Source organism: Macaca thibetana, chromosome 4 (genome assembly GCF_024542745.1).
Source record: "Macaca thibetana thibetana isolate TM-01 chromosome 4, ASM2454274v1, whole genome shotgun sequence".
Classification (NCBI taxonomy): Eukaryota; Metazoa; Chordata; class Mammalia; order Primates; family Cercopithecidae; genus Macaca; species Macaca thibetana.
This window is the reverse complement of record NC_065581.1, coordinates 86,027,507-86,053,749: the sequence shown is the minus strand read 5'-3', so window position 1 is coordinate 86,053,749 and position 26,243 is coordinate 86,027,507. Positions and strand designations below refer to the sequence as shown.

The window sequence follows — 26,243 nt, the reverse complement described above, 5'->3', positions numbered from 1 at the left end:
TGGTCCTGAACTCCTGACCCCAAACGATCCACTCACCTCGGCCTCCCAAAGTGCTGGGATCACAGGCGTAAGCCACTGTGCCTGGCTGCATTCTACTTTTAAACTTTGAACTAAATTTAGTTAACAGTAAGCTTATTCATTAGCAAATCCTTTAAAATGTGGCATAAAAAGACTGGGCACAGTGGCTCAGGCCTGTAATCCCAACACCTTCGGAGGCGAAGGCAGATGGATCATGTGACCGCAGGAATTCGAGACCAGTCTGGGCAACATGACGAAACCATATCTCTACAACAAAATATAAAAATTAGCCGGGTGGAGGGGGTGCATGCCTGTGGTCCCAGTTACTCGGGAGGCTGAGGCAGGACGACCTGAGCCCAGGAGGCAGAGGCTGCAGGGAGGCGTGATCACACCACTGCACTCCAGCCTGGGAGACAGAGGGAGATGCTGCTCCAAAAAACAAACCAAAAAGGGGGCATAAAGGATAGCTGTAGGGGCTCTCTGGGGCTCTCCTAATGTCTGACCATCCGTTGTTTGAAAGTAATGCTCTCTGTAGAGTTAATTACATAATGGCATTGTAATTACTAAGTGCCCTTAAAATGAGTATCAAAGGCTTTTACAAACTGGCAAATAAAATTTAACTCTGCAATATTTGTTAGGTAGACGTTATAAAAGTTTTTTTGTTTTGCTTTGTTTTTTTTGAGGCAGGGCCTCATGCCATTACCCAGGTTGGAGTGCAGTGTTGTGATCATAGTTCACTGCAGCCTCAAACTCCTGGCCTTGATCAATCCTCCCACCTCAGCCTCTTGAGTAGTTAGGAGTACAGGCACTCACCACCACCGCTGGCTAACTTTTTAATTAGTTATTTATTTATTTTTAGAGACAGAGTCTTGCTCTGTTGCCCAGGCTGGAGTGCAGTGGCATGATCTCGGCTCACTGCAACCTCTGCCTCCCGAGTTCAAGCAATTCTACTGCCTCAGCCTCCTGAGCAGCTGGGATTAGAGGCACCTGCCACCATGCCTGGCTAATTTTTTTGTATTTTTAGTAGAGACAAGGTTTTACCATGTTGGCCAGGTTGGTCTCAAACTCTTGACCTCAAGTGATCTGCCCACCTCAGCCTCCCAAAGTGCTAGGACTACAGGCATGAGCCACCGCACCTGGCTAATTATTTATTTTTTGTAGAGATATGGTCTTGCCTTGTTGCCCAGGCTGGTCTTGAACTGATGGGCTCAAGCAATCCTCCTGCCTTGGCCCCCCAAAGTGTTGGGGTTACAGGTCTGAGTCAACACACTCAGACTTTTTTATTTTTGAGACAGAGTTTGGCTCTGTCACCCAGACTGGAGTGCAGTGACATGATCATAGCTCACTGCAGACTCGAACTCCTGGGCTCAAGCAATCCTTCTGCCTCAGACTCCCAAGCAGTCGAGACCACAGGCATGTGCCACCACACCTGGCTAACCCCTGCACTTTTTGTAGAGACGAGGTCTATGTTGCCCAGGCTGATCTCGAATTTCTGGCCTCAAACGATCCTCCCTCCTCATCCTCCCAAAGTGCAGGAGCTACAGGTGTGAGCCACTGCACCAGCCCCACATTACAAAGCTTTTAAAGTTAGGCCCAGAAGGTCCAAGGTTGTAGTACAACATGATCATGGTTGTGAATAGCCACTGCAGTCCAGCCTGAACAACACAGCAAGACCTGCTTCTCTTAAAAAAAAACAAAAAAACAAAACAAACAAACAAACAAAAAAACATCTCTTGGCTGGACGTGGTGGCTCATGCCTGTAATCCCAGCACTTTGGGAGGCCAAGGCAGGCGGATTACCCGAGGTCAGGAGTTCAAGAACAGCCTGGCCAAACAGTGAAACCCCATCTCCACTAAAAACACAAAAATTAGCCAGGTGTGGTGGCGCATGCCCACAGTCCCAGCTACTTGGGAGGCTGAGGCAGGAGAATCACTTGAACCCAGGAAGCAGAGGTTGCAGTGGGCCAAGAATGCACCAGGTGACAGAGCTAGACTCTGTCTCAAAAAAAAGACAGACTTCAGAAAACAACATTACTCAAAGTGCCTTGTGTTTAAATTTTAAAACTTTATTGGCTGACAGAAAACTGCCATACTTTCTTTCCACTACTGTCCTGCTATTCCTGAAATAAATGTGCAAAAAGCAGCATAGACCAAGAAGGGTTCCTTAGGTGCTCAACAGAATTTAAAGAAGTGGGAAAGGTAAGTTTACAATTAGAAAATAAAACTTTTCTCTCAGTTAAAAAAATTTTGTTTCTTTGTGCATATGTAGAAAACTCCTATTTATAATGTCTTTGGAAGGATACCCCATTTTGTAATTGCGGTCTTCCAGATTCTTCCGGGTTACAGATGATGGGATGTATTCCACGGTACTAGCATTTCCGATAAATCCATGTTGTCTGGAAGATACTTCCTTTCAGCTTTCTGACATAAAGAATTAGTAGAGGGGCAAGAATTCTTTCCCTGTTAGTTTCCACAATGCAGCCGTTTAACACCATCTCATCCAAAATGATGTGTACTTTATCCAAATTAAACATTTTATCTAATTCACTCACTCGGCTGAAATACTCATCTAAAACTTCCACAAAATTATGAATGAATTCATAAATAGCCATCTCTGTCTCAGTGTCATCAACTCCAACCACAATGAAGAGAGCTGCACACTGCCGATATATCAGCCGAAAATCCTTATATTCAGTGAAAGGGCATTGTTCATTGGACCGAGAGAGACAGCTCTTTATGACTTCTGTTTCCAGAAGTGTACGCTTATTAATATCTACATGTTCATAGTACTTACAAAGTCGAGTCTGCCCTTGTTTATTCACCATGAGGAAAATTTTATCATTTTTCTTTCCTGGCCAGTATTTTTCCAAATGTAGTTCAAAAGTTATGACAAGGGATGGCTGTAACTGGAACCTGTGCTGCTCGGAGTGTGATGGTCCTCTCAACGGCTTTTCCTGGAGTCCCCCTCCCTCTTTCCTGCAGTAGCTTGCTCCCCAACCTTCACTAGCTACGCAGTGCGGGCCTCCTCGGGGCAGCCGTTTTGGCTTTTAGTATGGCGTCTGCCATGCCTGGCTAATTTTTAAAAAAAAATTATTTGTATTAATGGAATCTCCTTGTGTTGCCCAGGTGTTGCCCAGGCTGGTCTCAAACAACTGGACTCAAGTGACGCTCCCACGTTGGCCTCCCAAAATGCTGACATTACAGGTGTGAGCCACCACTACAGTCTTTCTAAGGGAAAAACAGGTCACCCACAAAGCATCAGAATTGAAATAGTATCTGCAATCTCAGTTTGAAGCTAGAGGACAATGAACAATGACTTCAAAATTTCAAGAGTAAATTAATTCCAACTTAGAAGTCTGTTTCCTATCAAACTGGCAATCAGACATAAGAGTAGAAAAAAAATCTTCCAAACACCTAACACCTCAAGAAATTTATTCCCGATGCAGTCTTTTCCAGGAAGCTACCGGAAGAAGTGTTTCACTGAAGAGTGTAAACCAAGAAAGAATAAGCCATGGGATCTAGGACGCATGAGAGTTCACTCAGGAGAAGAGTGAGAGGAATTTCCAGGGGGGAGGGTAAGAGGCAGTCTCCATGTGGCATCTGTACAAGAGGGCCAGAGGGAGACTAGCCCAGCCTGCAGCAAGAGGACAGGTGAGTCCTGGAGCAAGGGGAAGGTTTCAAAGAAGAAGATGAAGTTGCTGGAATTCTCCGTATGTTTGGAGAACTTAAGAAGAGATGTACACTTCCGGCAGAGATCTTGGGGATGAATAAATGCTGGGTAAATAAAAAATGAGGTTAAAGAAAAGAGTGTAGGAGAGCCAGAGATCACCTCTATTCCCGCTGTTGGTCTAACGTGGGTTCTTCAGTTTGTTCTAGAACCCAAATCGACACCATGCAGATTAACGAGAGAAAAGCATACAAATTCATTAGTTTTTTTTTGTTTTGAGACAGTCTCCCTCTATCACCCAGGCTGGAGTACAGTGGTAATATCTCAGCTCACTGCAACCTCCACCTCCCAGGTTCAAGTGATTCTCCCACCTCAGCCTCCCGAGTAGCTGGGATTACAGATATGCGCCAACACACTCGGCTAATTTTATTTTAGGAGAGATGAGGTTTCACCATGTTGGCCACGCTGGTCTCGAACTCCTGACCTCAAGTGACCCGCCTGCCTTGGCCTCTCAAAGTGCTGAGATTACAGGCATAAGCCACCGCACCTGGCCCAAATTAGTTAGTATTACACATACATGGGGAGCTTCACAAGAGCGTCAAGTCCAAAAAATGGCCAAAGCAAGACACTTTTATACTTTTGGGACAAAGAATGATAAATCTGAGAAGAAAGCACAGGACAAAGGGGACCTGAGTAGGAGCAATACATTTCGAGGGGTGTCATTAGGAGATATATGGAAGATAAGGGTGATTTCCATAAGTGTATTTGTCAGGTAATTGCAATCCCACTCTGGGGTAATGGCTCTTTTCTGAGCCCGGTGTGGGAGAGTGCCCCTCCCAGAGGAATGGTGATGGCTTGCTGCATGTGGGAGAAGATGGTCAGCTCACCCTTTCCAAAACTACAACATCTCCAATGTTTTCAACTCAAAATAATCAAAATACCAATTTGGTATATTTTGGGAAGGCATATCATTCACTTCTTCAAGCCAGTGTAAGGTACTTATTAATTGCAAAAAAAGAGAAAAAGTACAAGAAGTTGTCTCTATAGCACAATTCATTATACACGTAAACATAAATATCAATAGATCCAAACTTATGACATAACTGTATTAGGAGGATGGGGAAGGAGAATGTATGTATATATTTAAATGTCTTTAGATGACATTCTGGGTAATAATAGAGCTAAAAACCTCATCTTCATAGTAGAAGTAATCAGTTTATATCTAAAACCAAGATATAAAAATTATAGCACTATACGGGCCAGGCACAGTGGTTCACGCCTGTAATCCCAGCACTTTGGGAGGCTGAGGTGGTCAGATTACCTGAGGTCAGGAGTTCCAGACCAGGAACTCCACAGCTGGCCAATATGGTGAAACCCCACCTCTACTAAAAATACAAAAAAAATGAACCAGACGCGGTAGTTCACGTCTGTAATCCCAGAACTTTGGGAGGCCGAGGCGGGTGGATCACTTGAGGTCGGGAGTTTGAGACCAACCTAACCAACATGGTGAAACTCTGTTTCTATTCAAATACAAAATTAGCCGGGCATGGTGGTGCATGCCTGTAATCCCAGCTACTCAAGAGGCTGAGGCAGGAGAATCGCTTGAACCTGGGAGGCAAATGTTGCATTGAGCCGAGATTGCGCCATGCCATTGCACTCCAACCTGGGCAACAGAGAGAGACTCTGACTTGAAAAATATATATGTGTGTGTATATATATATATATTTCATATATATATAAAATATGCATTTTATTTTAAAATATGAAGGTATACACTGAAGGAAGAAGAAGGATTGAACGGTTGTCTTGGGGAGGAGGGAGCAGACAGGAAGCAAGGGTGGTTAGAGGGAGTCCAGGAGACCTCTGGGATTGTTTTAGACCTGGTAGTACTTACTTTACTTCAAACAACAACATGAATTTTTTTTTTTTTCCCTTTTTAAGACAGGGTCTCACTCTGTCACTCAGGCTGGAGTGCAGTGGCACAATCACAGCTTACTGCAGCCTCGACTTCCTGGGTCCAAGTAATCCTCCTACCTCAGCCTCCTGACCCAGTCTTAAGATGAAAATAAAAATAAAAAATATATAAAATGAACTAACAAGTGTATATGATGCCAAAGTGAGCATCCTTAAATTTCAGTCCTTAAATGTCTATTCCCCAAATTCATATGTTGAAATTCTAATCCACAAGGTGGTGATATTAGGAGGAAGGGTCTTTGGGAGGTGATTAGGTTATGAGGACAGAACCCTCATGAATGGGTTAGTGCTTGTATAAGAGAGAACCTAGAGGGATCCCTTGCCCCCTTTTACTGTGTGAGTTACAATGAAAAGATGATAGTCTATGGGGGAGTGAGGCCTCACCAGACAATGAATCTACCAGTGCCTTGATCTTGGACTTCCAGCCTCCAGAACTGTAAGAAATACATTTCTGTTATTTATAAGCCACAGTCTATGGTATTTTGTTATGGCAGCCCAAATAGACTAAGGCAAATCCTTTGCCCATTTTTTAATCATGTTGTCTTTTTGTCATTGAGTTATAAGTGTTCTTTATATAGTCTATATAGTAGACCCTCATCCGGCATATGTGACTGACTTTTCTGGCTGCAGGAACAAAATCTCTTGCCATTTTTTGGTCACGATATTCTCAAAAAACAAGGTTTTGGTTTGAGCACATTTACCACAGGTTAAAATCCATATTTTAAATGAACATCTAAGAATATCCTATACTTCTTTTTGATACAGTAGTTTCTGCTACAGAGGTGCTATTACTATTTATCATCGTCCCACTGCATTCCAGCCTAGGTGACAGAAGGAGATTCTGTCTCTTAAAAAAGAATATTAAAAATCATAAACACTGGTTCATAAGTTGACCAGCTTGTTTTTCCAAAAAATTAGGTTTTGGAGGCTTACTGCTGTCTCATGCTCGGCTGCTCACTGGTTCCAATGGTCAGGCATAATTTATCTCTCAAAATTCACTCACCCTTATTACTTTGATACAACAGCAACACCATTGCCACCAGGTTCTCAAAAGTGCCACATTTTCTATTTGCTCAGTGCATACGGTTTCTTTCTTTTCCAGATTTTCATATGTGAAAAAGCAAGATTCTGCTTACTTTACAATCTTTGAGTGGTACTGGTATTTTAGAAGATGGATCACATGAATCCCTTGGCTTCTCATACTCCCTGGTCACTGACCAATGTATATGCACCCTATTTTACCACTCTGAGAGTCTTTAGAACCCACTTATTTTCCAGACAAAGAAAGTGAAACAATTTAGGATTAAGGGTAGTGGCCAGGCATGGTGGCTCACGCCTGTCATTCCAGTACTTTGGGAGACTGAAGCAGGTGGATCACCTGAGGTCAGTAGTTTGAGACCAGCCTGGCCAACATGGTGATAACACATCTCTACTAAAAATACAAAAATAAGCCAGGTGTGATGGCACATGCCTGTAATCCCAGCTACTCAGGAGGCTGAGACAGGAGAATCACTTGAACCCAGGAGGCAGAGGTTGCAGTGAGCTGAGATCGTGCCACTGCACTCTAGTCTGGGCAACAGAGTGAGACTCTGTCTCAAAAAAAAAAAAGAGAGAGAGAGAGAGAAAGGAAGGGAGGAAGGAAGGAAGGAAAGAAGGAAGGAGGGAAGGAAGGAAGGAAGGAAGGAAGGAAGGAAGGAAGGAAGGAAGGAAGGAAGGAGGGAAGGAAGGAGGGAGGGAGGGAGGGAGGGAGGAGGGAGGGAGGGAGGGAGGGAGGGAGGGAGGGAGGGAAGGAAGGAAGGAAGGAAGGAAGGAGGGAAGGAAGGAAGGATAGAACCCAGCATGCAGGGGCTGAGTGCTGTGGCTCATGTCTGTAATCCCAGCACTTTGGGAGGCCGAGGTGGGAGTTTGAGACCAGGCTGGCCAACATGGTGAAACCCCGTCTCTACTAAAAATATAAAAATTAGCCGGGGGTGGTGGCGTGTGCCTCTAGTCCCAGCTACTCAGGAGGCTGAAGCATGAGAATCACTTGAACCCAGGAGGCAGAGGCTGCAGTAAGCCAAGATCACACTACTACACTCCAGCCTGGGTAATAGAGTAAGATTCTGTCAAAAACAAACAAACAAACAAACAAACAAAACACACACACACACAGAATGGGAGAAATTATTTGCTAATCATATATCTGATAAGGGACTTGTATCTAGAATATGTAAAGAACTCTTACAACTTAATAATAAAAAGACAAACCAATTTTTAAAAAGGCAAAGGATTTGAATGAACATTTCTCCAAGGAAGATATATAAATAGCTGATAAGCACATGAAGAAATGTTCAACATTGTTACTGTAGTTATTAGGGAAACGCAAATCAAAAGCTGAAATGAGATACCACTTCACATCCACTAGTCCAGTTAGAATTTAAAAAGACAGAAAATAATAGGTGTTGGTGAAGATATGGCAAAATTGGAATCCTTATACATTGTTGGTGGGATTGTAAAATGATGCAATCGTTTTGGAAATAGTTTGTCAATTCCTCAAAATGTTGAACAGAGTTATTTATGACTCAGCAATTCTACTCCTTGGCATATAGCCATGATCATTGTAAACATATGAGCACACACAAACCTGTACACAAATGTTTATATCAGCATGATTCATAATAGCCAAAAAGTGGAAACAATCCAAATGTCCATCAACTAATGAAAGGATTAACAAGATGAGATATATCCATAACATAAAATATTATTTGGCCATTAAAAGGAATGAAATACTGATACATGCAGCAACATGGATGAATCATGGGTACATTGTGCTCAGTGAAAGAAGCCAGACACAAAAGGCCAACTTTGCATGGATTCCATTTATATGAAGTGTCCAGAAAGGAGAAAAACCATAGAGACATAAAGTAAATTAGTGGCTTCCAAGGGCTAGGGGAAGGGAGACAATGGCGAGTGACTGCAAATAAGTATGGAGTTTCCTTTGGATTGAAAAAAAGGTTCTAAAATAAGATAGTGGTGATGATTACACAATTCTATGAATATACCAGAATCCACTGAATTGTAAACTTTAAAAGGGTGAATTTTACACTATGTGAAATGTATCAACCGGGTGTGGTGGCTCACACCTGTAATTCCAGCACTTTGGAAGGCCGAGGCAGGTGGATCACCTGAGGTCAGGAGTTCAAGATCAGCTTGGCCAACATGGTGAAACCTCGTCTCTACTAAAAACACAAAAAAATTAGCCGGGCGTGGTGGCAAGCACCTGTAATCCCAGCTACCAGGGAGGCTGAGGCAGGATAATCGCTTGAACCTGGGAGGCAGAGGTTGCAGTGAGCCAAGGTAGTGCCACCGCTCTCTAGCCTGGGCGACAAGAGCAAGACTCCATCTCAAAAAGAAAAAAAAAAGAAAAAGAAAAATATGTCAATAAAGCTGTTATATTAAAAAACAAAGACTCAGTGTTGTTTTTTTTTTGAGACAGAGTCTCGCTTTGTCACCCAGGCTGGAGAGCAGTGGCACCATCTCAGTTCACTGTAACCTCCACCTCTCAGGTTCAAGTGATTCTCGTGCCTCAGCCTTCCACGAAGCTGGGATTACAGGCATATACCACCACACCTGGCTAATTTTTGTATTTTTAGTAGAAATGGGGTTTCACCATGTTGGCCAGGCTGGTCTTGAACTCCTGGCCTCGAGCAATCTTCCTGCCTGGGCCCTCCAAAGTGCTGGGATTACAGGCGTGAGCCACTGCGCCTGACCTCAACTCAGTGCTTTTTAAATTTACCAGTTGAGCTCAGAGTAAAGTGAATTCTTAGACAGAAATATTCTTTCCAAGTGGGAAATTCCTCTATCTAGCCTCTCCGTTAATTAATTCATCTCTTTAATGTCTGTCAAGTTTTTTATTGAAATATCACATCTTCCTTCCCAGGGCACTGCTGTACAGATTTAAGTAAAAATTTGTGGAAGCTTTTGAATTTTAAACAGACAAAAACAGAGCTTCTTTGATTATAAATGATATAGGGTACCTGGCATGTTCATCGTATGTTTTATTTTTATTTTTATTTAATTTTTAATTTTTTTTGAGACAGAGTCTTGCTTTGTTGCCCAGGCTGGAGTGCAGTGGCACGATCTCAACTCACTGCAACCTCCACCTCCCAGGTTCAAGCGATCCTTGTGCCTCAGTCTCCTGAATAGCTGGGACTACAGGCCTACACCACCATACCTGGCTAATTTTTGTATTTTTAGTAGAGATGAGGTTTCGCCATGTTGGCCCAGGCTGGTCTCGAACTCCTGGACTCGAGCAATCTTCCTGCCTGGGCCCCCAAAGTGTTGGGATTACAGGCGTGAGCCACCGAGCCTGGTCTATTATATGCTTTAATATGTAGCCCTATTTGATTACATAATACATAATGATTTAAGTAAACCATTTAGCTGGACTGTTTCTGAATAAGAGGAAGCAATACATTAGACCATAAATAAATAACTTTCTCTACTCTAAAACCTTTAGTGGGACTTACCAAAATAAGCAAGTCTTGCCCTGTAGCAAAATGATAAATAAATATAGCTTTTAGTACTATAAAAGAAGAAGAAAAAAGTGTCTTTAAGAAGGATTTGAGGGGCACTGCCATAAGATAGGTGGGTACAGGATGATGTGTATAAAGTCTTTAATAAGCCTCAAATATATTGTACTTTTCTTGCTTTCAAAGAACTTATACCTTCTTGAGGAGGCGGGCTTTCCATGAACAATGTAATTAAATGGGATAATGTACGAAAAGCATATGCTTTTGGTTCACATTAAATAAGACCATCAGGCCGGGCGCGGTGGCTCATGCCTAAAATCCTAGCACTTTGGGAGGCCGAGGCAGGCAGATCACTTGAGGTCAGGAGTTTGAGACCAGCCTGGCCAACATCGTGAAAACCCGTTATATGGTTAGGCTTTGTGTTTCCACCTAAATCTCATCTTTAATTGTAATCCCCACGTGTCAAGGGAGAGGCCAGGTGAAAGTAATTGAATCATAGGCGGTTTCCCTCATCCTGGTCTCATGATAGTGAGTTCTCACGAGATCTGATGGGTTTATAATGGGCTCCTCCCCCTTCACTCGGCATTTCTCCCTCCTGCTGCCCCATGAAGAAGGTGTCGTGCTTCCCATTAGCCTTCTGCCATAATTGTCAGTTCTCTGAGGCCTCCCCAGTCATGAGGAACTGTGAGTCAATTAAACCTCTTTATTTCCCTAAATTACCCAGTCTTGGGCAATTCTTTATAGCAGTATGAAAATGGACTAATACATCTGTCTCTACTAAAAATACAAAATTAGCCAGGTGATGTGGCCCACGCCTGTAATCCCAGCTACTTGGGACGCCAAGGCATGAGAATCACTTGAACCCGGGAGGCAGAGGTTGCAGTGAGTAGAGATCGTGCCACTGCACTCCAGCCTGGGCAACAGAGTCAGACTCTGTCTCAAAAAAAAAAAAAAAAAAAAAAATTCGTCAGAATTCATTTATTTAACTTTCTTTCACTGAAAACCTAAGTGCCTTCTATGTACCAAACACTGTATTAGACTTGGGAATTGTGTTAAACAAGGACCATTTTAGGCCTCCCAAATAGCAATGTAGGCATTCATGCAAAAGGTGTCAGAAGTTAGTATAGGATGAAGAGCAATAGAGATAGTTTATTTCTTAGAAAAAGCTTTGGAAAATTCTAAGCACAAAGGTTGGACTTGTTATCTGCTTACTAAAATGTGACTCTTTCAGGTTGCAGCAGCAGTCACATACACTCATTTTTTCAGTGCAGAGCTGGACTACTTGTCATGGAAGGAAGATGAGCGGTATTTGGGGCCTGGCTAGGGCTACTGACAGCTGGCCAACTGTATCTTTTCTCTGTAAAGCAGGTAAGGAAAATACACAGTAAAGGTGTCCTTGGTGGTGCTGGCCCGTGGCTGGACGAGCTTACAAACCAGAAAGTATTATCTAAGGCCCTTCTACCTATGGCTACAAGCCACTCAACATGCTGAGGCTTTACTCGTCTTACATCTGTATCTGGTAAGAGTCTGCTATATTTCCACCAGTTCCCCGATGAATGGGGGCAAAGCCGTGGCTCTGCCAGCTAGACTCAGAAAGTTACAGAGGTACATATATAATTATGTCACCAACTTTTCTCCTTCTGAGAGCCAGCTCCTTCCACACACACCCAGCAGGCTGAGCTTCATTGTTTCTTCTTCAGCCTAAAACTGAGGCATGTTTGTTCATTAATGTACCTGAGCTTCTGAAGCTGTTGTCTCTCCTTCCTGAAACTGTATGATGTGTTTTCTTGTCCTCTACACCCCACTTCCTTGGGGTTTTTATTTGTTTGTTTTTAGAAACAGGGTCTTGCTGTGTTGCCCAGGCTGGTCTCAAACTCCTGGGCTCAGGCGATCCTCCCTTCTTGGTCTCCCAAAATGCTAGGATTTCAGATGTCAATCCTTTTCTAGGATGTCTAGTCCACTCGCTTTTACCCAGGACAAACATACTCCCTCAGGGACTCAGCTCTATCCAGTTTTCCTGCACAAGGCTGTTTCATACATTACTGGAAAATTGTGCAATTCTAAGAAAAGAGGCTGGAGGCTGGGATTATGTGCCAATATTAGAGTCTGAGGTTCCCGTAGGGCTGGGGGCTCTGTCACAGAGAAGATTGTTGTCCTTGTCACAGCAACTATTGCTCTAGGACAGCAGTTTCAGAACGTGGTCAGAGAAACCCTGGGGTCTCTGAGATCCTCCCTTTTCCAGTCGCCTATCTGCATGAGGTCAGATTTCAACCAAAACACGTCTCAACAGATTGAATGCAGATGTAGGTATGGGAATCCAGCTCTCTTCTATCAAGAGATTTGCAAAAAATTAAAGTTTTTGTTTTAATTTTAATACAATAAATATTGACACAACCCATGTGAAGAAAATGCCTTGGAGTCCTCAATAATTTCTAAAAGTTGTAAGGGGGTTCTGAGATAGAAAGTTTGAGAACTGCTACTCTAAGCTACTCTTGGCCCTACTTTGTTCTTCCCACTCATCCTGAGGGACCTCATAAGACTCATTGCTTCAACTACCATGTCCAAGTTGGTGATTGTTGTGGTCATAAGCTTCTGTGTGCTGTTCTGCAAGCGCCTGGGGATAAGGGAAATAAGATTGCCCCTGAGAATTAAACTGGATAAATCCATATACAGCAGATATGATGCACCATTCACACATTCAACAAATATTCATTGAACACCTACTCTGTGCCATACACTCTTCTCAGCACTGGGCTTACAAAACAGAAAATACCTGAACATCCTACTGGGGTATACTGAGAGATGATAAAAGAGTATAATGGGGTCTGGGTACGGTGGCTCATGCCTGTATTCTCAGCACTTTGGGAGGCTGAGATGGGAGGATTGCTTGGGGCCAGGAGTATAACACTATCCTGGGCAACAAAGTGAGACCCTGTCTCTACAAAAAAATTAGGAAAAAAAAAAAAAGAAATAAGTAACGTGACAAGAACTGTATGCGTGTATGGGTTTGTGTGTATATGCCTGTATTTTCTTTCTTTCTTCCATAAATTATTCCCCAATAGCCATTCTGCTAGTAGCCCTCCTGGGAAGTGGTGTCTACAAATTTCATCTTGGTAAGGAGGCAGATATGATGTAAGACAAGTTCCTTCCAGTCATGGAGGTGGGGTAAGGAAGAGAGCCAGGACAGCAGACCTCAGGATTGGCAGCTCAGGGACAAGGGCAGACCAGCATCCTTGCAGCACAGGTTGGCCACCATCCAGAGGAGAAAAGCATGGGCTATGAGCCACCATGAGGTCACCTAAACACCACCCTTCAAACACCATCTTAAAGGAGGAAAAGAAAAAGGGAGAGAAACAGCTCTAAGGTGGAGTTATTAGCTGGAATGCGGCCTAAAGTCCGAAGAATGAGATACTTTTATTGGTAATTTTAAGTTCCATTTCAAACATTTTATTTGCATGTCTGAGATGTAGTGTGATAAAATTTCACTCTGCGTGCATTAACGTTTTATCGTTCCTGGGCTGTGTCTGAAGCCTTGAGGCAGGGAACTCAGGCAAAAATGGCTCTATTAAACTCTTCCTTCTCATTCAATCTAAACCCAAGTGTTACCATCCAGATGGTCACATGGGAGAAAGGAGACTGAAAAAGAAGACCCCAGGAGGCAATGAAAACAGGATGCAGGTCCTTTTCTCCTGAAGGGAACAGTTCCATCCTCTTAGCCACTTAGGCTACCTGGAAGGGAAAAGCAGAAGAGCGAAGAACTGGTCACTTATCACATGTAGCCTGCATTTAAGAAAGAAGAAAGGGCTACAGAGGGAAATAAAGGGCGGGTCTTTTTCTGAGGGTGCCAGAAAATTCTAACCTTCTGACAAGATGAAGAAAGAAAGACAACCCCTCTCATGTGGCCTAATCAGTGTCCCTGGAATGACTCATCAGACTGGGGTCTCCTTCTTGGAGTGGGAATGAAGATAAGGATCAAGGAGGAACCTGGATGAACTCCTCTCTCGTCATACCCGAACTCACAGTATCCCTAAAAGGCAATTTAAATGGAGAAATTGAGACTCAAAGTAGAGAAATTAAAGTGAAGTCATACACTAGGAGCGGAGCCAGATTTTGAACCCAGATTTGACTGGTTGCAAAGTATAGCCAGTTCTTGCCAAACCCTACGCCTCCCCACTTCCACTCCCCATCAGAACCTGTTTGGCTTTCTGAGACAGAGTCTCGCCCTATCACTTAGGCTGGAGTGCAGTGGTGGGATCATAACTCACTGCACCTGGAACTCCCAGGCTCAAGTGATCCTCTCACTTCAGCCTCTTAGGTAGCTGAGACTACAGGTACATGCCACCACACCCGGCTAATTTTTTAATTTTTTGTGGAGATGGGGTCTTACCGTGTTGCCCAAGCTGGTCTTGAACTCCTGAGCTCGAGTGATCTGCCCACCTCAACCTCCCAAAGTATTAGGATTACAGGCATGAGCCACCTGGCCCAGCCCAGAACCTGTTTTATTTAGTGGAGGCAATCTTTCTTGCATCTTGCAGTCTTGTGTCTTTTCCTACCCTGGGATATAAGGTGAAATTCCTTGTCTAGAAGAACCACAGCTATAGCAATTATTCATCTATCCAGCAAATATTTATTGAGCGTGAGGTCTGTCCTCGGTTCTGGGTCATGAAATCACTTCTATGATTAATTCAATTCCCTGAAATGTGATAAGCAGTTAAATGGATCCAGCCATAGGAGAATTGATTGAAAAGTGAGGAAGTAGAGGGTGAGAGGACAAAGACCAACATTTAAAAGCCCTAAAGTAGCTGAGGTTCCTCACTGAGGGTAGGACAGGAACTATGTTGTTCACACAAAATGAGATGGTGTCAATGAAGCTTTTCTGGGGGATGGGGAGAGAGTGTGTGCGCATACTCGTTTCTCCCTGATCGTTTTCTGTGCTGATGGAATCTTATTCTACAGATAGATTGTGCTTTTTTTTTTTTAAATTCATTTTTTGAAGCTGATTGGCAGTTTGTAATCTTTCCAACCTTTTCCTGAGCAATTCTAATCACCTTTCAGCTTTTTTTGAGATACTATGCAAAGCAATCTAATTGTTGACATAAACCAATGTTGGTTATACAATTAACCCTAGCACAGAGTGGATTTATCCACTCTGGTTTATCCTTAGCAAAATGTAAATCCCACACCTACCACAGTTTCAAACTACTTTCCTTCAGCCTTCTATTAATGTAAGTTCAGGTAATATTAACTTAAATGTGGTTTGCATGATAAATCTGTTCTCTAAAATTATACAATGTTTTCCAAACCAAGTATGCTTAATTTTTAGATCATCTAGGAGAAAATAGAGCACAATAATAAATATCAGGGGCCCTGAACTTCACCATCTAGGTGAAGCCCCAGTGACTGCATTTAGTAGCTCTGTGACCTTGGCAGAAGCATTGAACTTTTCTCTGCTTTTTCTTATATATAAAATGGGGATAATAAACAGTTTCTTTTCCAGAGTTGAGAGGGGAATAAATGAGTCAGTACTGCTCAGTAGGAAATACATGAAACTCAGTAAATGTCAGTTTTTTTTTAAATTTATTATTTTTTTTCAGGCCAAGCACGGTGGCTGTAATCCCAGCGCTTTGGGAGGCCAAGATGGGTGGATCGCTTGAGACAAGGAATTCAAGACCAGACTGGGCAACATACTGAGACCCTATCTCTACTAAAAAAAAAATTTACTAAAAATTAAAATAATTTTTTTCTTTTTCTTTTTTTTTTTTGAGACAGGGTCTTGCTCTGTAGCCCAGGTTGGAGTGCAGTGGCATGATAACGACTGACTACAGCCTCAACCTCCCGGGCTGCAGTGATCCTCCCACCTCAGCCTCTCTAATAGCTGAGACTACAGGCATGAGCTGCCGTGCCCAGCCTAATGCCAGTTTTCACCATTATTAGTTTTTAAGTTTCTGCTTAAAACTCTGCTGCCTTCCATTTGAACAATTAAAGCCATTTATTTCATTTAAAAAAACCTGATTAAATAACTAATATTTATTGATTCTCTATTAATTATTGGTAAAAGATGCAGAGCAGACACAAAAAGATTAAACAATAAAAACTACCCCTTAATCCTAGGCCTAAGAAATATAACCACTTTTCAAACAACTTTCAAGAAATCTGGCCGGGCATGGTGACTCACGCCTGTAATCCAGCACTTTGGGAGGCCAAGGTGGGCAGATCACTTGAGGTCAGGAGTTTGAAACCAGCCTGGCCAACATGGCAAAACCCCGTCTCTACTAAAAATACAAAAATTAGCCAGGCGTGGTGGTACATGCCTGTAATCCCAGCTACTAGGGAGGCTGAGGCAGGAGAATCACTTGAACCGGGGAGGCAGAGGTTGCAGTGAGCTGAGATTGCACCACTGCACTCCAGCCTGGGTGACAGAGTGAGATTCTGTCTAAAAAAAAAAAAAAGAAAAAAAAAAGTAATTTATTTACTAGACTTACTAGACTTTCTAAGAAATGTCCAAAATGTTGATTATTTGGATTTATGGAAAGAAAAAGCTCATTTGTACCAACGTGCTATTTCTCTCCCTTGACTGTTTCAGTAGGAATTTGTGTATGAGTAAACAAATTTCTGGTCATCACATAAAATTTTCTTTGCCAAGAAAGATTAATGAATCATCCTCAATTTCCACTCTTGTCTCCTCTGACACAGCCTCAGAGGAACCCCCCATCATTACACTTTTCCATCTCCATGCCTTCACGTCCTCATTTGAAGAACAGGGACAGCGAGAACTTGACGCACTTCTGGTCCATGTTTCTCACACAGGGACACAGAGCCTAGGAAGAAGCCGTAATTGCTGGAACTGGATTAGAGGCCGGTACACTTCCCTTTTTTTTTTTTTTTTTTGAGACAGAGTCTTGCTCTGTCACTCAGGCTGGAGTGCAGTGGTGCGATCTTAGCTCACTGCAATCTCTGCCTCCCCCTGGTTCAAGTGATTCTCCTGCCTCAGCCTCCCGAGTAGCTGGGATTACAGGCATGAGCCATCATGCCTGGGTAATTTTTGAATTTTTAGTAGAGACGGGGTTTTGCCATGTTGGCTGGGCTGGTCTCGAACTCCTGACCTCAAGTGATCGGCCCTCCTGGGTCTCCCAAAGTACTGGCATTACAGGCTGAACCACTGCGCCCAGCCAGGCCAGTCTGCTTCCCACACCACTGTGCAACCGTGCCAGGCTGAGCTCAGAGCATTCTGTCCTGCGCCGAAATCTGGCTTCCTACTTCTAAAACCACCCTCATCTGAGAGGGTGGCTCTAAAAAGGAAGCAAGGCCAACCTGTGAAAGAGCTTTGAAAGAGGAAGAGAGATATTCTGAAGCTGCAGGGTTTACTCTTTGTGCTCAAAAGCATGCAGACTTAAAACAATGGTTCTTAGATCTGTCTTTTCGGTGGAAGCCCTCTTCGTAATTTGGAGTAGCTTGCTTCCCAGGTCTGTGTGAGAGTAGGCTGTTCTTTAAAAATAAATCACAGCATAGCGTCTCAACTATGAGTAAGGAAAAGGGTGATTTTGGAAAATAGGTCGGCTTCAGGCTGGTGGACCACTCCCTCTCAGAAAAAGTGGGGTTGGGGGAGAAGCCCTGAGGACTGAGGAGGAAGAAAGCCCTCAAGGACTTTTACAGGAAAATAGGTTACACTCACCAAGCGAACACCTGCAGAAACACAGAAACAAGTACACAAGGTGTGCAGATTCATACCAGGCGGAAGGCAGACATAGCTACATTGGTGAATATGTCTTTGAAGGAAACCCTGGCTTGTGTCTTTTTTTTCAGGAGGCTGAGGCAGGAGAATTACCTGAGGCCAGAAATTCAAGACCAGCCTGAGCAACTAGTGAAATCCTATCTCAGCATAAAATAAAATAAAATAAAATAAAATAAAATAAAATAAAATAAAAGTGAAATATTCAGGATCAAAAAGAAAAATGAAAGCCAGGCACAGTGGCTCACACCTGGAATCTCAGCACTTGGGGAGGCCAAGGCGGGTGGATCACTTGAGGTCAGGAGTTTGAGACAAGCCTGGCCAACATGGTGAAACTCCATCTCTACTAAAAATATAAAAATTGGTGGATCATGGTAGTGTCCCACTACTCTGGAGGGTGAGGCAGGGAGAATTGCTAGAATCTGGGAGGCAGAGGCTGCAGTGAACCGAGATTGCGCCACTTCACTCCAGCCTGGGCGACAGAGCAAGACTCTGTCTCAAAAGAAAAAAAAAAAAGAAAAAGAAAAATTAGATACTTCCTTTGTTACTTCTATTTGATCTTTTCATATTGAGTTTTGTCTTTTTTTTTTTTTTTTTTGAGATGGAATTTTGCTCTCGTTGCACAGGCTAGAGTACAATGGCACGATCTTGGCTCACTGTAACCTCTACCTCCCGGGATTCTTCTGCCTTAGTCTCTGGAGTAGTTGGGATTACAGGCATGCGCCACCACACCTGGCTAACTTTGTATTTTTAGTAGAGATGGAGTTTCTCCATGTTGGTCAGGCTGGTCTCGAACTCCCGACCTCAGGTGATCCATCCGCCTCGGCTTCCCAAAGTGCTGGGATTGCAGGCATGAGCCACCATGCCTGACTGTTTTGTCTTTTTAAAGAAAAAGTAGGCTGGACACGATGGCTCATGCCTGTAATCCTTGCACTTTGGGAGGCCGAGGCAGGAGGATCACTTGAGTCCAGGAGTTTGAGACCAGCCTGGGCAACATAGAGAGACCCCTTTGCTACAAAAATATTTAAAAATTATCCAGGCATGGTGGTGTGTGCCTGTAGTCTCAGCCACTCAAGAGGCTCAGGTGGGAGGATTGCCTTAGCTGGGAATTCGAGGCTGCAGTGAGCCACAGAACTCCAGCCTGGGTGACAGAGTGAGATCCTACCTCAAAAAAAAAAAAAAAAAAAAAAAAAAAGTGACAACGCTCTAGTGTGTTTATATTTGGAAGAGACAAAATTAAATAAGATCAAATATGCCAAGTGCTTGTCTTATATAGGCCTTTCTTTTCTTTTCTTTTTTTTTTTTTTTTTTTTTTTTTTTTTTTTTTGAGACAGGATCTAACTGTCACCCAGGCTGGAGTGCATGGGCGTGATCATAGCTCACTGCAGCTTCAAACTCCTGGCCTCAAGCAGTCCTCCCACTTCAACATCTCAAGTAGCTAGGATTACACATGAGCCAACACACCTGGCTGATTTTTTATTTTTTGCAGTGCCAGGGTCTCACAATATTGCTCAGGCTGGTCTTGAAGTCTTGGCCTCAAGTGATCTTGCCACTTTGGCATCCATTGGTTCAACACTAGGAACTGGTTTCATCTGTGCAGTGGATAGGAAGAACCTGTTGGGTGATTACAGTTATAATTCCCTTCTGGCAGATGAGAAAACAAAAAGACAGAGAGGTTAAATGATTTGCCCAAGGCCAATAATTAGTACTACACGATCCCAAATCTATCAGATCTATTTTAACCTACTATGATCGGGCTTTCTGCCCCATCGACCACTCCACCAAAACCACTTTTTCAGTGACTTCTCCACTGCCAAATCCTATTATCAATTTTCAGTCCTATCTTACTCCACCTGTCAGCAGCATTTGACACAATTGATCACTTCCTCTTTCTTAAAACCTTTTTTTACTCTATTTGGTTTCCAGCACTCCACCCTGTCCTTCATTTCCTGTATCTCTCCAAGTCTCCTTTGACTAATCCTTCCCCTTGTCCTGAGCATCTCAGGGTTCAGTCCTTGGATTTCTCTGTCCATATCCATTCCTTGGATGCTCTTGATTTAAACACCCACTTCCTACCTCCAAACCTATTCCTTCTTGAATGTTCCCCATTCCAGTGGCTCAGGGCTAAACCTTAGGTGATCCTTTAATGTTTTTCTCTCCCATTTCACACCTAATCCATCAGTAAATCCTATGAGATATATATATGTGTGTGTGTATATACATATTATATATATCTGAAATTAATATATATATAAAATCTCAAATTTGACCATTTCTCCCTGCCTTCATTGCTACTACCAAGTTCAACTCCCACCTAACACTGCAGAAGCCACCTAACTGGCTTCCTTTTGCTCTGCCTTGCCCCTCTACATTTAGTTCCCCACATGGCACCAAAGTGATTTTTTAAAATGAGAATCAGATCCTGTCACTGGTCTGCTCAGAAGCCTCCAACAGCTTTTTGTCTTGTAGAGAAAATTCCCAAGTGCTTACCATGACCCCTGACTACCTCTGATCACTCTCACTCCCTCTCTTGCCCCTCCCTACACACTAGCCTTGCTTTTCCTTGGTCATGCCAAGCTGGCCTGGTCTAGGGGCCTCTGTTCTTGCTGGAGTCTGTCTGAAACGCACTCCCCAGACCTCAGCAGGGCTTACTCCTACACTAAATTCAAGGATCCTGTCAAAGGCTGCCTCACATATCCTCTGAAATGACACCCCCACCCCTCTCTATTGCTTTACAATGATATGACTTATTTTCTTCATAGCACTTATTGCTACTTGTCTTTTTTGTTCACTGCTGTACCATCAGTGTTTATTATAAAACAGGACACATAGTATGCCAGGCACTGTTCTAGGCTCTGGAAATACGGCAATGAATAAAACAAAGTTCCTGCCTTGATAGAGTTTATGTTTCATGAGATGCCACAAAAATATACAAACATGTAGCACACCCGATGGTGGTAAGCTCGTTTTTCTTTCTTTTTTTTTGTTGAGACAGGGCCTCAGTCTGTCACTCAGGCTGGAGTGCAGTGGCATGATCATGGATGGCTCACTGTAGCATCAACCTCCCTGGGCTCAGGTAATCCTTCTGCCTCAGCCTCCCAAGTAGCTGGGACTACGGGCACATGCCACCACACCCGGTGAATTTTTTGTACTTTTTGTAGAGACTGAGTTTTGCCATGTTGTCCAGGCTGGTCTCAAACTCCTGAGCTCAGGTGATCCACCCGCCCCGGCCTTCCAAAGTGCTGGGATTACAGGCATGAGCCTCTGTGCCAGGCCCTGATGGTGATAAGTTCTATAGAGAAAAATAAAGCAGGGCAAGGGGGATTGGGAATGCGAGGACAGAGGTTTTGGATTTTGCTCTTTTGAATAGAGTGGTCAAGTCTCACTCATAAGGCAAGGTTTGAGTTGAGACCTCAACAAAGGGAGGGAGGAGGTCATAAGAATATATGGGGGAAAGAATGGTTCAAACAAAAGGAAGGGCAAGTACAAAGAACCTAAGGCAGGAGTGTGTATGACTTGCTGGAAGAGCAGCAAGGAAACCAGTGTGGCTGAACAGAATATATAAGAGGGAGAATCAGAAGATGGTGACCCAAGGCCGGGCACAGTGGCTCACGCCTGTAATCCCAGCACATTAGGAGGCCAAGGTGGGCGGATCACCTGAGGTCGGGAGTTCAAGACCAGCCTGGCCAACATGGCGAACCCTCATCTCTACTAAAAATACAAAAATTACGCAGGTGTGGTGGTGCATGCCTGCAGTCCCAGCTACTGGGGAGGCTGAGACAGGAAAATTGCTTGAACCCAGGAGGCGGAGGTTGCAGTGAGCTGAGATTACGCCACTGCACTCCAGCCTGGGCAACAGAACCAGACTTCGTCTCAAAAAAAATAAATAAAAAAAAGAAGAAGATGGTGACACAGAGGTAAGAAGGGGCGAGAGTGTGTAGGGCTTGTAGTTTATGTAATGACTTTGATGCAAAGTTTTTCTTTGAGATAGGAAACTATTGGAGTGTTGGAGTGTTTTAAGCAGAGGAAGGGCATGATATGCTTACATTTAAAAAGAACTATTCTGGCTAGGCATGGTGGTGGTTCACGTCTGTAATTCCAGAGCTTTGGGAGGCTGAGGCAGGAGGATTGCTTGAGGCCAGGAGTTCGAGACCAACCTGGGCAACATAGGGAGACCTCGTCGGTCTCTTCAAAAAAAAAAAAAAAAGAGAGAGAAAGCCAGGTATAGTGGCATGCACCCCTGTATTCATACCTATGGAGGAGGCTGTGGTGGGAGGATCGCTTGAGCCCAGGAGTTCAAGACTGCAGTGATTTGTAATTATACCACTGTACTCCAGCCTGGGTGACAGACAGACTATACCTCTGGAAAAACATTAAATAAATAAATAAAAAGGACTCCTCTGGTTGCCGTGTTAAAACGAGATTATAGAGGGGCAAGGGTGGGAGCAAAGAGACCAGTTGGCAGGCTGATGCAGTAATGCAGGCGGAAGGTGATGAAATCATGGTCCCCAGTGGTAATGATAATGGTGTTAAGAAGTGGTGAAATTCAGGATGTATTCTGTATTGAGTTAACAGACTCTATCAATGGATTGAATATAAAAAATGAGAGAAAGGGAGGAGTCAAGGATGAAACCAGTTCTTGATTGGGGTACTGGTAAGATGTAGTTGCCATTTACTAAGATGAGGAAGACTACAGGAGTGTGGAGACAAAAGTGACTCCATTTTGGAGGTTAATCTGCCATGTTGACTTCTGATTAACCCTAGTCCTGTGAATGCCTCCTGGTTTCTACTTCATTTACTGTCCCAAGTGTAAAAACAAAGCAACCTTGATGTTATCGCACACATTAGAGGCTATGATGCATACAGCACTCTTGCCTGTTCTGGAGGATTGCCTTTCATTGTCTTGCTGGAGGGAGCATGTATACCCTTTCCCTATGGTACATAAGCCCTGGGTCTGGGGAGTAACAATGCAGAGATCTACCTGTCTTGCGGCTTTCCAAGACCATGCGTGTATCTGTAAGCTCCTCCAGTAAGACACCCTATACTGACCTACATCTGCCTTGTTTTTGGGTTTCTTGGCTCTTTAGGCACTTGAGGCAGCTTTGCATATATGGCCCTTTCACAAAACAAGATTTAGGAGCTGGGGAATCAGGCGTTTTCTTTTAGACATCTACATTTAACATGCCTAATAAATATACATTGGTGATATCACTCAGGCATCTAAATATATGATTGGAGTAGGTTCAACAGAGAATGGAAGAAAAGAATTGGAGACAGCACGTATAGACAATGCTTTCAAGTTTTGTGTAAAGAGAGGCAGAAAGATAAGGTGGGAGGCAGAAGGGACACATGAGGTTGAGAGATAGATGACGTCATATGTTAAGATGAGGTTATTTTAGAGCATGTTGATAGGCTGATTGAAATAATTTAGTAGAGAGTAAAATTTGACTGTGCAGGACAGAGGGATAATTTCTGAGGTAATACCTTTGAGTAGGCGACAGAATATTGGATTTAGTACACAAGTGGAGATAACAACCTTGGACAGGAGCTTACTTTATGCATGACAACACTCGTGGGAAGACAGAGAAAATGGTAAATGTGTTAATGGGAGCATGTAGAAGACTATTTTTCTGGTTGCATCCTCTTCTTAGGGAAATGGGAGGTAAGGTCATCAACTGTGTAAGATTTAAGGTGAGAAGAGAAGGTGCAAAAAAGTGAATGATTTGGGGAAATGCAGGATTGTCAGGCAGCACTAAGGGCACACCTAAGGATCGTGGTCATAATTTAACATGAGCCACTTCATATGGTTAATTGTTTTCCTCCAGCCATGTTTAAAGAGGAGCAGGTGTGATATGGTTTGACTGTGTCCCCACCCGTATGGTTTGGCTGTAGTCCCCATAATCCCCACAGGTTGTAGGAGGAACCTGGTGGGGGGTAATTATGGGGACCTCCATGTTGTTCTTATGATAGTGAGTGAGTTCTCATAAGATCTGATGGCTTTATAAGGGGCTTTTCTCCCCCTTTGCTCTGTACTTCTCCTTGCTGCCACCATGTGAAGAAGGACCTATTTGCCTCCCCTTCCACCATGATTGTAATTTTCCTGAGGCCTCCCTAGCCCTATAGAACTGTGAGTCCATTAAACCTCTTTTTCTTCATAAATTACCCAGTCTTGGGTATGTTTTTATTAGCTGCATGAGAACAGACTAATATAATAAACTGGTACCAGGAGTGGGGTGCCACTGTAAAGATACCTAAAAATGTGGAAGCAGCTTTGGAACTGGGTAACAGGCAGAGGTTGGAACAGTTTGGAGGTCTCAGAAGAAGATAGAAAAATGCAGGAAAGTTTGGAATTTCCTAGAGATTTGTTGAATGGCTTTGACCAAAATGCTGATAGTGATATTGACAATAAAGTCCAGGCTGAGGTGGTCTCAGATGGAGATGAGAAACTTGTTGGGTGCTGGAGCAAAGGTGACTCTTGTTATGCTTTAGCAAAGAGACTGCTGGCATTTTACCCCTGTCCAAGAGATCTGTAGAAATTTGAACTTTAGAAAGATGATTTAGGGTGTCTGGTAGAAGAAATTTCTAACCAGAGCCCAAGGGCTCTTTAGTCAGTAGGTGATGGATCCTGCCAGGACTGGGTCTTTCCCTTCAAGGCAAGGTAGTTTCCCTTCGGTCCCAGAGTGTGTCTAGACATGTTGTCTGGTAACTAGGGCTTGAAATGGGGCCTCATGACTCTGGCCAGTGCCCTATCTTACTGTGGCTGAGCTGGTATCCAAGATGAAAGACAAAGTCATCCTTTTTCTTCCCTTTCCTCTTGTCAAGCAGAAGGAAAAGTTCTCTTTTGGAGCTGTGAGCTGCACTGCCTGTGGTTGCGGGAGGGGTGGCATAAGCACTCCTTTTGCTGCCCTGGCTGATGTGTCACTGGGGCATGTGCTCTCCAAGTCCACTGGTTCCAAGCCCAGCACAGCATTAGGACTTGAAGTCCTTGCGGCCTAGACTGCCATTCAAGTTGATTTAGGGCCCCAGAGCACTTCAGCCTGTAGTGTGAGGCTTACCAGAACTCAAGTTCCAACCACTGGGATGGGCGATTTCCCCTCTGGCTAGGGCTGGTCTGAATGCTCCCTCTGTGGATGAGAGTCAGCTGAGTTCAGTCTGGTTTTTCTTTCTGTTGTGACAGGGCAGCACTGAGTTCAATGCAAAATCTCACAGTGCTTTGCTTTCTGTCTCCCAAGCACACATTTATCTGTGCCATGCAACAGCTGCTGTGGGGGTGCAGGAGGGGATGAGGGGTGGGTGGTGTTGGCAATTCAGGACTGTCTTTTATACCCTCTTCAGTGCCTCTTTCAGTGAGATGAAGTTAAAGCCAGGTACTGTGAGTGCTCACCTGATTTTTGGTTCTTATGATGGTGATTTTTTTATGCAGATAGTTCTTAAATCTGGTGTTCCTGTGGCAGGGGATGATTGGTGGGGACTTTTATTCTGCCATCTTGCTTCACCCCCAGTTACAGACTTTTTGTGGCTTATCATTTGCTCTTGAAATTATCATCTATTGAAAAACTGAAATAAGAAGCTCAAAAATGAATTCTTATTGTGGTGATGATTGTGCAACTCTGTAAATGTACTTAAAATTATTGAATTGTGCACTTCAAATGGATGAATTTCATGGAATGTAAAAAAACCCACAAAAACTGTTTAAAAAACTGAATTTATATTTATTAAATATTATAATGACATATTTGAAATTTAAAGTCAAGGTCTAGCTTAAAGTAGCGCTCAGTGTTGATTTTTTAAAATAATTAAGTAACCTACCAGAGCATAGCTCTAATAAAAGGAAAATCCACTGGAAAAGAAATAGGTCACTCATTATGTGTTTCTAGTACTCGTTAATATGAAACAGAAGTGAAACTGCATCATTGCCCGGGATTACTGGAGTTTGCATAAGACTCCAGGAAATTCCTTACTTGCAACACTCCTTGGCCAGCACTGTATCTGCCCTTGTCCTTTCTGATAAAGTCCACCCCATGTTGTCTATGTACTTGTCCTTAATCTTTCTTTGCTTGTCAGTTGGCTAGAAATGCTTTACTGCTAGGAGTGTAACCATTTTTAGTCCTGATGTAGGAAGACAGCTAGAAGATAGTAGTAAATTTTGCTGACAGGAAAAAGGCCAAGTTGGAACTCGCATGCATGTAAATCATCCTGCTAGTTAGTCATCGTTCTCACCAATAACACCAGGGATCTGGAGTGTGACTTGAACAGTGTGAATGCTCAGCTGGCCTGGATTCTGCAGACTTTGGAAAGCCCTTAGGTGGTTCCGGAGTGTTCTGAGGTGGGGCATGCTGAGTCAT

The 26,243-nt window shown here is 43.4% G+C and overlaps 1 protein-coding gene across 1 annotated transcript; it reads right to left on the bottom strand.

Annotated features, from left to right (window-relative positions):
* Positions 1–2,386: 2,386 nt before the first annotated feature.
* Positions 2,387–26,243, bottom strand: LOC126953420 (AP-4 complex subunit sigma-1-like). The gene is made up of 3 exons (XM_050788860.1): positions 26,119–26,243; positions 17,842–17,852; positions 2,387–3,039 (listed from the first exon to the last, which is right to left on the bottom strand). The coding sequence occupies exons 1-3, from the start codon at positions 26,241–26,243 to the stop codon at positions 2,387–2,389; spliced, it is 789 nt and encodes a 262-aa protein (XP_050644817.1).